We start from the raw sequence: 14,271 nt of genomic DNA, 5'->3' as shown, positions 1-14,271 counted from the left end.
AAATGGATGTTTTATGCTTGGAATGGGGTTGGCACATGGGTGTAAAGGAGATCTGTTGGATACATTTTTTTCTAAGGTTGATGATGTTTTCCTGTGAATGAAACAAGGAGGAAGGGAATTATGTACTGTTAGGCTATGAAATGGGGTTGAATTTGCTCCTCTGTGGTTATAAGTTGTCAGAACATCAGTGAAGGACGCGAAGGACTACTAATCAATAGTTATTTAGTGCATCTGGTGACAGGCAATGCTGATATCAATTGGAATTGGCAAAAGCAGATTTTATCCAGCTCAGACACTGTCAGCACTTGTATAATTGTGAATCAGCTAAAATTTAACACCAACACACTTTTAACCATGTCCTTACTGAGATACACGCACGACTAGAGCTGCTGAGCACTCATTATACAGTACTCATTAGCCAAGTGGGGGGCCAATCTTTTTGGCAGGCATACCAGAAATTAAGTCGTAGGCCTTCCCACCTGCCACACCAATCCCTTTCCCCTGACCCATCTGCTGCTCTGCTTTCTGCTCCCTGCCCTCTGTGCTGCTGTGTTGCCTGTCCCCTCCATGAAGTGCTTTATGCCCTGCACACAGGCTTCCCATGCTACTCGTGCCTCAGCAGCACTCCGGTTTTGATCCACAGATGTTAGTATTAGTATTATCTGAGCATGGGCTGAGCAGACACGAGACTTTTGAATGTAGCCTGATAAGCTTCGGTCCATCTCACTGACCTTTGCAGGGCAATATTAGAATTGGCATTTGTACACAGCATATATCAATTGGGGTGTAAAGCAACATTGTTTTTCACTAACTCTGGGGTTATTAACTTTGCTCTTTAAATGATCTTATTTAAATAGTATCATTAGAAGGATGGCTAGTCTAGTCCCTTTTATTTTTCATTTGGCTTCTGGGATGAATGGCTACACAGAAGATTTTTTCCCTTACCTGTTGCAGTCTAGAGCTGTCTGAGTCTGCATGCTTTAACTGCCACGGAGACCTATTGCTACCAGAAAAGAAGAGTATGCCTGGGTTATACTGCTTTTCCTTTGACTTGACTCCAGCTCACTTCTGATACATCTTCTGTTCAAAACTTCCCTACCCACCCCTACTCTACCAACACTTGATGCAGGTTGCAGTCAGACATGCTCCAGTTGGGGGAAATGACCACCTCATCCCTCTGTATGTCTAAGAAAACTTTTTAATGTAACCCTCTGGACCTGGTGCAATAGCGACCACAATGCGATTGGGATTACTTTGCATCTGTCTTCACTATGGAATATGTTAGGGAGATTCCCGCACCGCTCCTCCAGTCCTCCCCTCTCTAGGGACAAGTCAGTGGAGCTGACTTAAATTGAGGTTTCGGTAGATGAGGTCATAGAGGAAATTGATAAACTAAACAGCAGCAAATAGTCACGACCTGATGGCATTCACTCTACGGTCCTGAAAGAGCTTAAATCGGAAATTGCTGAACCGTAGTATGCAACCTATCACTAAAACCAGCTTCAGATCCAGGGACTGGAGAGTTGTCAATGTGACTCCCCTATTTAAAAAAGGCTCTAGAGAGGATGCAGGGAACAGCAGGACGGTGAGCCTACCTTCTATCCTTGGAAAACTGGGTGAAGCAATAAGAAAAAAAAGGAATTGTTCAGCATACAGATGAACATAACTTGCTGGGGAGGGAAGGAAATCAACATGGCTTTTTGACAAGGGAAGTCATGCCTCACCAACCTACTGGAGTTCTCTTAAGGGTGTCAGTAAGCAGGTGGATAAGACCTTTGATAAGGTCCCCCATCAGAGGCTCTTAATGAAGTTAGATAGTCACAGGGAATTGTCCACTCATAGATTAGAAACTGGCTTAAAGATAGAAAGCAAGGAGTGAGTATAAATGATCAGTTTTCAGGATGGAAAGACATAAACAGCAGGGTCCTGCAGGGATCTGTATTGGGACCAGTACTGTTTCACATATTCATAAATGATCTGGAAAAGGGGTGAGTAGTGAAGTGGCCAATATGTAGATGACAAAACTATTCGAAGTGGTAAAGACTGAGGTAGTCTGTGAGGAGCTGCAGAAGGATCTGGCACAATTGGGCGAATGAGCAACTAAAAGACACATGAAATTCAATGTAGATAAGCATAAAGTGATGCACCTGGGCAAAAATCACCCCAACTATACCTACGCTATGATGAGCTCTGCATCAGCAGTTGCCACACAGGAAAGAGATTTGGGAGTCATTATGAACAGTTTGCCAAAAACACCAGCTCAGTGCTCAGCAGCCATCAAAAAGGCAAACAAAATGTTAGGAATTGTGAACAAAGCAGAATCTATCAGTATGCCACACTTGAATACTGTGCCCAATTTTGGTCCCCACACCTCAAAAAGGACATAGAGGAACTAGAGCAGGTCCAGAGAAAGGCAACAAGGATGATTAGTGGTATAGAGCGGCTTCCATACAAGGAGAAATTAAAGAGGCTAGACCTATTCAGTTTAGAAGAGAGATATTTGAGAGGGGACATGATAAAGGTTTACAAAATCTTAAACAGAGAAGAGAAAGTAAATAGGGATTATTTATGGTCTCTCACAAAATAAGAACTAGGGATCACAAAATGATACCCATAGGTAGTATGTTTAAAACTAACAAAAGAAAGTTCTTTTTCGCACAATAGGTGTGTCTACACATGCCTCTTTTAAGTGGGCTTAGCCTAAAAATCGCCATTTTCAAGTGCGTTAAGGGCGCATCTACACGTACGCATTCTTAATATGCCTTTAAAATGGCTGTTTAAGGCTATATGAGCCTAAATTTGATACCCGCATAAAGCAGGTATCAAATTTAGGTGCAAAAAACTAAGTTGCGTTAGCTCACGTGTAGAAGTGTGAATGCGCATTAACACGGCGAGTGTCAATGGACACACGCTGTGTTAATTAATATGCATTAGCGCATCTACACGTGCGCTAATGTGACTTAGCTATTCATGCCTAAATTTAATGCGCCTTAAGCGGTGCAGGCACCTACTCTGGACTCCTTTAAGAAGCGTTTGGACACTTATCTTGCTGGGATCCTCTGACTCCAGCTGACTTCCTGCCCTTGGGTTGGTCTAATAAGAGATCAATGGTTCATCCTGCCCTTTTGGACAGATGTGGGGGGGGGGGGTGGGTCACCCTCCAACTCCAAATTTTGGGTGTGGCACTAAATGGCCCCAAATTCAGCCCCGGCTCTGCTGCCAGGCAAGAGCGACACCCAGAGGCCGGGCGGAGCCACCTCCCTCCCCGCCCCACCTGTCCCTTTAAGAGCCGGGCTGCGGGGAGGGGAGGGGCGTTCCAGCTGGCGGACTCGCCCGCGCCCGTCTTCCGGGCCTGAGCGCCGCTCTAGCCGCCATCTCTATGGCGGGCGGAAGCGGAAGTGGAGTGGCCGGGGCGGCCCAGCCCAGCCCGCGCGGCGGCGGCGAGTGGCGCGGCAGCGCGGGCGGGGCGGGGGCAGGTGAGAGCGCGGGGGGCGGGGCGCGGTGCGGGGCCGCGGGGGCCTCTCGGGGGGGTGGGGCTGAGGGCCGGCGACATGGCCCCCCCCCCCCCCGCCACAGCGTACACATATCTATGCGGGGGGTGGGTATGCTGCACACGCACACATACGTACACATATATATATGCCTGTGCACACGTACACACTTATATGCGGACACACATACACACGCGTGCACATGTATATGCATGTGTACACATACACATGCATTCACACAAGTCCCCACACATGCATGCACACCTACACACGTGTGTGCACATATACGCACGCACACGTATGCATGTGTTTGTGTGTGTCTGTGCCAATGCTGCTGGGACCGAAGCCGGAGGCTCCAGGCCTGTGAGTCTCGCCCGTCTGCTCCGCCTCAGGCCGATGCCACCTTTGGGGTCATTTGGGGGTTTTACCCCCGATCCGATTGGTGCGGGTGGGTGGGTGGGTGGGGCATGGCCTCTCCCTGGGACCCCTGGAGCGCATGTTGACACATTGGAGAAGTGGGACGTCGGCTGAGCGGCTCCCCTGCTTTACACACACACACGTGTGTAAATATATATGTATATGTATGTATGTATGTATATGTGTAGATGAAATAAATATTTTTGCCCCCCCCCCCAAAAAAAAAAAAAAAAAGCTTTTTGGGCTGAACTCAGGTCGTCAGATGCTGTGGAAGGACATGCTGCATGCAGGTAGTATACAAAGGAGAGAGCAATTAGAAAACAAAAGCGTGCGACCGTGGAAAACGCGGCAGCTGAGCGGGCTTGATAGGTGCCCCCCGAATCCCTCGGGAGGCTGGCTCTTTGGTACCTGGCATCAAGCTTTTGGCTGCATGGTGAATTATTGTAATGTCACTGAAGGCTGCGGGAAAAGAGGGGAGGACACATGCTGTGTGCTGCTTCCATAGCTGAAGTAACTGGCCTTGGTCCTGCCCTCGCGTGTATTAACTCTCATCCTAGTTTATTATGTGAAGTCTGAGACTGGAAAAAAAAAAAAAAAAGCAGCATAAACACTCTAGCTCCGTGAAGCCGATTGTGCATAATCCTTCCTCCTTGCTCGTTCGTTTGGAGATGTCTGTGCGTCTTCCCTGCCCAGCTAGAGTTTTAGGGCACATATTTTTCACGGTATGAGGCAGTGTGGTACGGAGACGCTCTCATTCAGCGGGGAACAAACTAGTTTGCTTTCACCGTGTGGAAATACCGGATACAGCTCAGCTCATGTTAGGTCCCAGACTGGAAGGGAGCAGAGCTGCTAGTGAGTCTAGGCCAGTGGTTTTCCAGTTCACTGGCCAAATGTGGCCTGAGGAGTTCCCCACAAGTTTGGAAATTTGGTGGTGGGGGAGCCATGGCAATTAGCTCTGCCGCCGCTCCCCCACTGCCAAATTTCCAGACCTGGGAGAGCTCTGTAGTCCAGATGCTGTGAGCCCGTGTGACCATCTGTGGCTGTATCTGGCATGACCTGCAGGGTTGTGCTGCATTCAGATCTGTTGTTCAAGATGGGGTCAGTGTGCAGGTTCCTGCTGTGGGGTTACATCAGAGCACCAGGTCGTGCCTGCAGAACGACCCCCGTGTGGGATCAGGCTCATGGGATCAGATTGACATTACAGGTCTAGGCCATAATCCTTGCTTCTCAGAAGAGCCGATTTAAGTTGGGTACAGTGCTGTGTGACTGTGGCTATGTTGCTTTTTATGGACCTTGTGCACCCAGAGCTAGTTTGGGTTCTTTGTAGGGCTGCCTTGGAGTGCACATACAGTGACTCTGGAGTAGGTCTAGATGCCCTTAGTCCCCTCTGCTATTAGGAGGCTTAGCCCATCTGAAAAGGAGAGCAAAGGTTCATTATATATAGTAAAATCCCATTGCTAATCAAAAAGATATGCGGCTAAAAAGCCTCAGACTTCCAGATGAAGGTAACTTTCACTGACAACCTTTGTTTTGTCTTCAGTAGAATTGCATACGTTTGGCCAAGGTCAGAACTTGGCCAGGCAACTGGAAGTGAGTTGAAACTGTCCCATGAACTGCCTTCAAACAAGGGAAAGGCTCAGCTGGGTCATGAGAGAGGCTTGAGACACTTCAGGTTTCTCAGTACTAGCGGCTTCCTATTGCTGCCGAACGAGACCGATTTTAAGCAGCAAATTCCTCTAATGTTGAAAACAAAAAAGATCATTATTTTTAGACAAAGCAACTAGGCAGCTGTCTAGTTGTCTCCACCTGTGCTCTGAGGCTTTTAGTTGGCTGTGTTTTCTCTCTCACAAAATAAGGACAATTGTAATAGAAATTTGTAGAAGAAATGGTGTTTATAAATAGGGAACTGAACTTGTATAGAGGGTTACATAACACTGTAATATATACGTCAGTTATCTGTAGCTCATTGCCTGCTCTTGAAATGAGCCGTAGGCTATAAAGCACGTTTGTGAGCTGTTGTCACACAGATAAGTATTTTTCAGATCCACTGAAATTCATAATTTGTCTCTGAAAAGTTCTACCCTACCCTACTGGCACATCACTTGAAATGATTAAGCAAAGTTATACCTGTTCTCCACCGATGTGGAGCCGCACTAATGAGATTTTTATTAAATATGTTTCAGCAGTGTGTGGATGGTGTGCGTCTCCGAATGAATCCTCTGAACACATCATTACACTCAGTTTTGAGGATTAAAAGGCCTGACAGGTGCTTAACAGAGAAGTAAAGATCTCATTCCTGGCCCCAAACCTTTAACTGTATGACCGGATCTGTACACGTAGTTGGCTCCTCCATGAAGTCAGTGGGACTCTGTACAAGAGCAAAGGTCCGTCATAGAGTTAGTTGTTGGATAGGGCCTTAAATTCAGACAAGTGATAAAATGCAAACAGAAAAAAGAGCTGAAGAGACGAGAGGCAGGGTAAGAGTTACAGTAACGAGATCACATTTACTTTGGATGGGTTCGTTACTGTGGTATTTGCTGATGGTGGGTGACCTGGCAAAGTTTAGTTGTTAAGAGCTTAATGAAGTCGTGGGAAGAAATTTGGTAAATGGATTTTTGAAATGTCTTTTGTACCTGCAGGGCAGTGGTGAACCAGCTGCAGAGATGAAAATGATGGTGTTTTTTAGTTTTGCTGCAGAATAGGAATGGGAGGAGGGCATGCAAAAGGTGATCCTTTTAGAGAGGTGGGTGTATTTAAGTGCTGCACCTGACTGATGGTATGATATATCTTACATAAAACAAGATGTGTGGAACAGCCTTCTGCTGCTATTAGGTGTTGCTGTCAGTGCGCATGGTAACATTAGCTCTCACCTGTCTTAATCAAATCCCCACCAGATTTTTACCAAAACCTCAGATTGGTGAAGACTACAAATTGATGTCTTCCTTTTGTATGGGGAGAAGCGTTTGCTCCTACAGCTTGCACTGTTTTACTCTTGCAATGCAAGCTGGAAGAGTGTTTGGAGTGTTTAGTTTGGAGAAAGGGAGACTGAGTGGGAAGCTGTTTTCAACTATTTGAAAAGTTGCCCTAAAGAATTAGAGAACAATTGTTCTCCCCTGCCATAGAGGGCAAGATCTGAGGGAGTGGGTTTGAACCATGACTTCTGGACTGCAACAAAAAAAGGAACAAGGGTAATAGAACAAGCTGTCCAGGGAAGTTGTGGCATCCCCTTTACTGGAAGATTTTGAAAAGAAATTGGGTGGGCTTGTTCAGCAATTTGGTCTGGTCTGTGAATGGGGCACCCTGCAGCTGTGCAGGGGTTAGATTACTCTCGGAGTCCCTTCTGACTTTTTGATTCTGATTTAATATTGCCATGTTTGATGCTACATTTTGGGATTAAACTCTTCCTCCCTGGAATATAATTAGACTTCTGCTGTGGTGCCTGCTAGCTTCTCACTTGGCACGTGGTCCAGTGGTGACCAATATCAAATCTTTCAGAGGAAGGAGACCCCCAGAACTGTCAGGTTTGGAATAACATGCATTGGTAATGAGTGGCTGATTTACACTTTCATGCTTTGGGGTTTATCTTTTAGAAACTTGTTTTTCCTGGATAATTTAACTAAGGGTGCTGTCTGTACACACATCTAATCCTTCTCTGAATTCTAAGCTCTTGGCATCCAAGGTATATTGAGTCAGTCAGTGCCATAGGTTAATTATAGCCCATGGCTTAAAGAAATAAAAACCCTTTATTCTGTTTTCAGTTTGCTACCTTGCTTGGCATGTTCCCTCGCTCTTCTGAGAGCTTCAGTACAAGTGCCAGATGTCTTTTCTTTACACCTTTCATTATTTTATATATTTCCAAAACTAATTCTGTACAGCAGACTAAACTGAACTTGGTGTTTGCACTTGATGACTGAAAGTATGCTGCTATTTTGGATCAGATTAGAGTGCTGCTATTTTGCTATTTGAAAGTCACTGCCAATATTCTTCTGAACCAACAAACTTATTGGAACTTTAACCTGCTAAAATATTTGTGCACTGATTTTTCTTACATTTGTATTGACCAGAGCAAATTAAAGGTCACTTCAGTGTTTCAGTGTCCTATATGCAGTTATCTTATCATTAAGCTGGTGAACTGTTGTTAGGGAGAGGCATGTTAAAGTGCAACTATTCTTGGACTTGCTTTTTGATTTTACAGTATCATTTCTTTTATTAGCATAAATTATTACAGGAATAGTGTTGAGGCATCTTTTAAAGTTTTAATTTTCTCCATTTTGAAAGCTCAAAACTGACAAGTTTTGATGTCTTTCAGCCTAGCAAATATGGATCTTTTTGACCGGAGTGGAAGCCCTAAGTGACTTCTTTCTTTATTTCATAGTTCTGGTAAATACAATGGTATTACTAATACCAGCATAATTTTAAGACGAGATGTTGTGTTCCCTCCAGCTGTGTGCTTTGATAACAGAATAGCACAACAGCAACAAAAATATGCAAAACTATTGCCTTAATTTCTTTTATGGTAAAGTGTTTTGCTCCTATTCAGCACACCAAATACCTGGTTACACAGTGTGATTTTTTTTTTTTTTTTTTTTTTTTTTTTGTCTCATTCCCCTATGAGTTATGAATTGGATATACATTAGCTTTCTGTGATGCTGCAGAAACTATTCTTATGAAGGTGGTGGAGAAGCTAGCTCAGGTTCTCCGAGTTGCGTCCCTCTTAGTTTTACCATTGAAAAGGAAAGTTTAGATGGTGATCAGAGGCATTATGGAAGTACTTGATATAGCCATTTCTAATTTTGTTAGGTGATCCTGTGCTTAGGAATTATGAGATCCAGTGACATTGTACAAAAAGGTTTTTTGAGACAAATCAACTTTTTAGTGGGCAAGGATTTTCTTTCTTAATCCAATGAAGTTATAATATATGTGTGTGTATAAAATGAATAGATGGATCTGGGAGCAGGAACTATAACTCCAGACAGACCCTCTCCCACCTGAGTGTCCTGCTCTGTCCTACACAGCTATGGTCTCGATCCCTGGTTCTGTGAATCCTTTCTGTACTGTGGTTTTTTTTGGTGATAACTAGATGGGCTAAGCACTCTGTGTACTGTGACCCAACCTCCATAGGAGGGGTAGATAGCTCTCCCAACCTGCTTAGCTTATACCCAGGGGTAGATCCAAGGAGAGAGAGGATGCACTGGGACACTTGCATCCCCCTTTGATTACTTTTCCACCCAAAACTTAAAAGCAACTGCCTGGGAGTGGCAGCAGTATTTCTAGTCGGACAGTACTGAGGGAGCCACTTGACTTCATGGGTCATTACAATCCATCTGATCCCGTCTAAACTCTTTATTCTATAGGTGATAACGACCCTCTCTTCTTTTTAATAGTCATGATGGTCCACCAGTGAAGCTATCCTTGGATTAATTTTAAACTGAATAATACCGGTTTAGGCCCCTGGCATATGAGTAAAGCTTCTAGTTAAAGGTATACCGATATATTGGTCCATATCGGATCAGCACCGATAAAAGGAAAATTAACATCATCGGCAATCAGCTCTTTTTGGCTGGCATAGCCGGTAATGTCACCGATAAATGCTGTTTGCATGCGCACAGTCGCAACATGCACATGGCCAGGAGTGCAGCTCGGCGGTGTGGAGAGCAGCATCCGGCTGGTATGTCTTTGAGGGGGAAGGGATGGAGGGTGTAGATTGAGTCCCCCACAGTGAGGGAGGGAGTGGGGCAGGAGCAGGGGAGGCACTGAATGTGACCCCCCCGGGAGTGAGGCAGAGTCGTGGGTGGCTCGTCCAGGGGGTGCGGGAGACTGGGGAGGGGGTGTGGGAGGGGTGGGTGATCCTCTGCTGCTGCATGCACCCCTAAGGGAGGCATGTGCTCCCCTGGATATGTGCATGGGGCGAGGGTGGGCTGCCCACTGCGGGCTCAGGGCCAGGGGCTGTGCTGGCTTTTTCCTGGCGGGGGGGATGGGCCAGGGCTGCATTCAGGGTGGGCAGTGGTAGCACTGGGAAAGGGGGCTGTGGGGTGGCTATCGGAAATTTTGGAGTGGCTATAGCCCACCCTGTATCCACCCCTCTCAGTGCTGCTGCTGCCTGCCCTGGCCCAGTCCCCCTGCTGGGAAGAGATCAGCACAGCCCCTGGCCCCAAGCTGGCAGCGGGCAGCTGGCCCTCACCCCATGCACAGATCCGGGGGGCACGTGCCCCCCATGCCTCCCCTGGGTGTGTGTGCAGCGGTGGGGAGCTGCTCCCTCCTTCTCAGCCCCCTGTGCCCACCCTGGACAAGCCGCCCACAGCTCTACCCCATTCCCAGGGGGGTTGCATTCACTGCCCTGGCTGGGCAGCGCCTGCCCCTGCCCCACTCCCTCCCTCAGCATGGGGGCCTCAATCTGCACCCCCCCCCCATTCCCTTTCCCTCCACCCACGCCTCTTCCCTCCCCCCCTAGACTTAGAGGCAGGATGCTGCTCTCCAAGCTGTTGGGCTGTATGTCGGCTATTGGTATAGTATTGGCCGATATGGTTAGTAAATAATCGGCTGTCGGCATCAGCCAAAAGATCTTTATCGGTGCACCCCTACTTCTAGTTCATTTTTAACTGGAGAAAAATACGTATTGTTTTATCTGTGATGGTGCACTTCACCATCTGCACTTCCCCTCCTCCCTTGGTACACCCTGGGTCAACCTTTCTGGCAGGCGTGACGCAAATTAACCCCACACCTTCCTCCTGTGCCAGTCCGATCCCCTCCCCCTGCCTGATCTGCATTGCTTCCTGCCCTGTCTGCTGCTGTGCTGCTGCCCCAATCCTCTGCATGCCACAGAGGCTGCTCATTCCACCTGCCTTGGTGGTTCAGGCACTGTCCTGTGAGATGTTCGTTTAAACCCCTGCAGTCAGTGAGGGCATAGAAGTGGGTCTCCCTTTTCCTGGGCAAGCGCTCTAGTTGTTAGGCTGTTGTAGAAAGGTGGGCAGCCTCTTCCTCCTGCCCTGGCAGTCGCATTTGAAGAGAAAAACAGTGATTGCCTGCATAGTTCTTTCGATGAATAGTAGACAGCATTTTAATCTCAAGGGATGACTGTGAGATCTGCATTTGGCGTAGATGGAGCTGCCTGCCTACAGCTATGACTTTGGCTTGGCATAGGTTTGCCAGCAAAGCTGTGAGCATTGTTCTCCTTCGACTGGTGTGGCTGTTGTAGGGGTGTCATGCAGTTTTGATGAGAGCCATGACCATGCGTCCGAGCTGGTTCTGTCTCTTGTGACGCCTTCTCGTCTGCTAGAGGAACTTCTGACATATGAAGCAGCCTAGGTTAGATAAGGCCTTGTTGCCAAAGCCTGGAGAGCAGTGGAAGTTCGGATGTACCCATGTGCTCAGTGTTTCTCATTGGGTGGCTCTCGACATCTCCCCACCCAATGTGCAGGGTTTTTGGATCTGTCTGTAGTGCCTGACTCCCTATTGACTTGCAGAGGGAGCCTAGACACCTAAGTGGGTTTTAGATTCTGCTTTGGGGTCTAGGTGCCTAGCATGAGACATTGCAGCACCTAAATGCAGTAGTGCAGTATGGGCCTAAGACTTTTATTTAGGGTTGTGGGTTGTAGCTGTGTTGGTCTAAGGACATGGGCAGACGGTGTTCTTCAGGTAAATGTGAAATATTTTATTAAACCAACTGAATAGTTGGAGAAATTGTTTTTTGCAAGCTTTCAGCCACAAACACCGTTGTTCAGTAGGAAGAGACTCTCCCTCTGCCTGAAGAAGAGGGTTTGTGTCTTGCAAAGAACAATTTTTCCAACTATTTAGTTGGTCTAATAAAAGATATCCTATTTACCCAAAGAACCTTGTAAGACCTTTATTGGCATTTTTGCTGAACACTTGGTCACTTTGGGGGACACGTCTGCTATGCTTCTTGCATGCATTAGGTAAGTCCTGATGCTTAATTTGCTGTTAAATAACCTGCTAAATAGAAAGAATTAAGATAGTCTTCTCTTCTTTTTTTATGTAACCTATAAAAAAAGTCTAGAAGATGTTAGTCAGAACACTTATTTCATATCTGTGTTCATGCTAGAAATGCAGGTCTTGACTACAATACTAAATGCCTGGAAGACTATTGAAATTACTACTTGTCTTACGGAAGTAGGTGCCCAGCTGCCATTTGCACTTTTAGAAACATCCCTCAACATTGCTGACATTTTTGGGGTGAATGGAGAGGAAAAAGTTGATGAATTCTTCCAAGGAGAAAACTTTTGAGGATAATTTTTATATCTTAACAGGAAGCAGAAAAAGGGTACAATTCCAGGTTGTGTGTGTGTGTTTTTTTTTTTTTGTTTGTTTTTTTTTTAAAGAACTTAAAAACTTCTTAGATGTACTTTTAAAGGTTGATGGGGTACTGTTCAGTACCCCAGTGCTGAAACTGTTAAACAGATGCTTTAACAGGCTACCCTGTTGCATATTACACTGTTATGTAAATGATGCAGTCTCACCTTCGCTTTTATTATTTCCAGGTTGTCCTCATGAGTACCCCTGCGGAGGATGTCCATGATCTTCTTTGCCTGTGTGGTGCGGGTGAGGGACGGACTCCCACTCTCAGCCTCAACGGATTTTCATCTCAGCCAAGACTTTCTAGAATGCAGGAAGAGATTAAAAGCATTATCCTTAATTCTGACACGGTATCCTAGTCGAGGTACAGCAAGAGGACGTGATCTCAGCATACAGTAAGCCATCGTTTTTCTTTCGACCTTTACTTTACACAAGTGTTTGTTCTCTTGCCATTAGTTTAATGATAAGCGATCTTGTTTTTCTTTACTTTGTATGATTCAAGAGTACCTAGAACATGCCTATATGTAAAATATGGATGCAAAAGACTGTTTGTATTATCAGTTTGTTACATGCACTTAATTCCCTCCTTGTTATCTTCTTGCATTTGATCTGTATCTCTCCTGCCCTCTCCTGCTATCTTAAGCATCCTAACACACACTTTAAGAGTCTTAGACTGGTTGTTAATATAAAAATAACTCTTAACTCTACCTGAAGGTAATAAATTAGTTTTTAAAATATCCTTCAGTTTTAATTAAGGTTTTGGCATTCTTCTGTAGTCTCCTTAGCCTGGCCTGCAAAACTATACATGCACATTGATAGTCAAATTCCCCTTCCAACTAAATCATGGGAAGCCACTTTCTTTGGCTTAAGAACCAGCTTGGGCTTGTGTTGACTCTGGGAGTATTTGATGAAAACAAAGCTGCCTTTGTTGGGTCATTGTGTGTAGATATAATGCTCAGATTGGTGAATACCCAAGTCTGAGAAGTAACACTTCAGATATACTAGTCTTGATCACGTATAACAAAATTCCTCTTTCTGTTTTTCACCCTGTCAGTCATTATTTCATTTCATACAGTGTCATTTATTTTTTTTCTCTACTTCCTCCAGAGGGAACATGTCTTCTTGGGTCTAACACTCTTAGGTGATTCTTAAAATCTCAACCCATGGATCTAGATTTTAAACTGCTAACAGTGCTTTTTGAGATCTGTGATTATTCTGTTTCATTTGGCACTTCAGCCATGCGACTCCTACTGAGCACAGCAGGCATATGTTGAGATACATTTTTTTTTTTTTTTTTAATAAGTACCAGCTGTCTGTTTTTACACAACAAATAGATTCTAAAACCCATTTACTATGCTTTCCAGGACCAGCAACGGTATGCCCTGTGGCTCAGGCTTACATAACTGAGTTCAAATAGGAGCCTCCCACCTAGGGACCAGAATCAAGAAAAGATGAGGTGCCTAAAGTCTGCTTAAGTCCAAAATTACAATCCTCAGACCCCTCTTCATAATCTGCTTAAGACTGGAGGTGCCTATACTTGATGCCTCCCTGGAAGTTTCCTAGTGGTCCAGAAATTAGGTTGAGCAAGTACTTAGGTCCCCAGAAAGGCAAAATCTAGTAGGTGTTGGCATACTTTGGAACAAAATCAGGCCTATAAAAATGCAGTCATAGGTGCTTGCGTACTAATATGTGGTTGGACAAAAACGTTACGTTAGTGTTCATCTTACTGTGTAGTAGCTTAGTGGTCTACCTGAGCTCTTGCCTGGACAGTGGGAGACCAGTGTTCTGTGCCCTCCTCAGCTAGAAGGGGTACAAATCCCTTTCTGTCGCCTCTAAAGAGTTCCTTCAACATGGGTTTATAAGGTGGGCTGTGTGGGGCTACAGTCTGTGGTTCCCTGTTAGTGCTGTGCCATGGTGCAAAAAGCACTGCCAGGATGAAAGGGTACAAGAAGGAGCTTCTATTTTACATGGAAGAGTCCCTGCAATAATAATCTTGGGTGCATTCCAAGCAGGAGATTTGACCACACCTTCAACTCTCCTATGAAATATGAAC

General features: G+C 45.5%; 1 protein-coding gene across 4 annotated transcripts in view; it reads left to right on the top strand.

Annotated features, from left to right (window-relative positions):
- Positions 1-3,369: 3,369 nt before the first annotated feature.
- SEC22C (SEC22 homolog C, vesicle trafficking protein) overlaps positions 3,370-14,271 on the top strand; it is a 31,681-nt gene continuing 20,779 nt past the window's right edge. For all 4 annotated transcript variants that reach the window (XR_009462734.1, XR_009462735.1, XM_059729232.1 and 1 more), the window contains exons 1-2: positions 3,370-3,476; positions 12,404-12,613. Coding sequence is in view for 2 of the 4 variants with exons in the window: in XM_059729232.1 (XP_059585215.1) it covers positions 12,432-12,613 (182 nt within the window). In the remaining 2 variants the exon portion in view is untranslated. The remainder of the gene's footprint in view (positions 3,477-12,403; positions 12,614-14,271) is intronic.

The sequence above is a fragment of the Alligator mississippiensis genome, chromosome 5 (genome assembly GCF_030867095.1).
Source record: "Alligator mississippiensis isolate rAllMis1 chromosome 5, rAllMis1, whole genome shotgun sequence".
Classification (NCBI taxonomy): Eukaryota; Metazoa; Chordata; order Crocodylia; family Alligatoridae; genus Alligator; species Alligator mississippiensis.
This window is presented reverse-complemented; position numbering and strand designations above follow the sequence as displayed.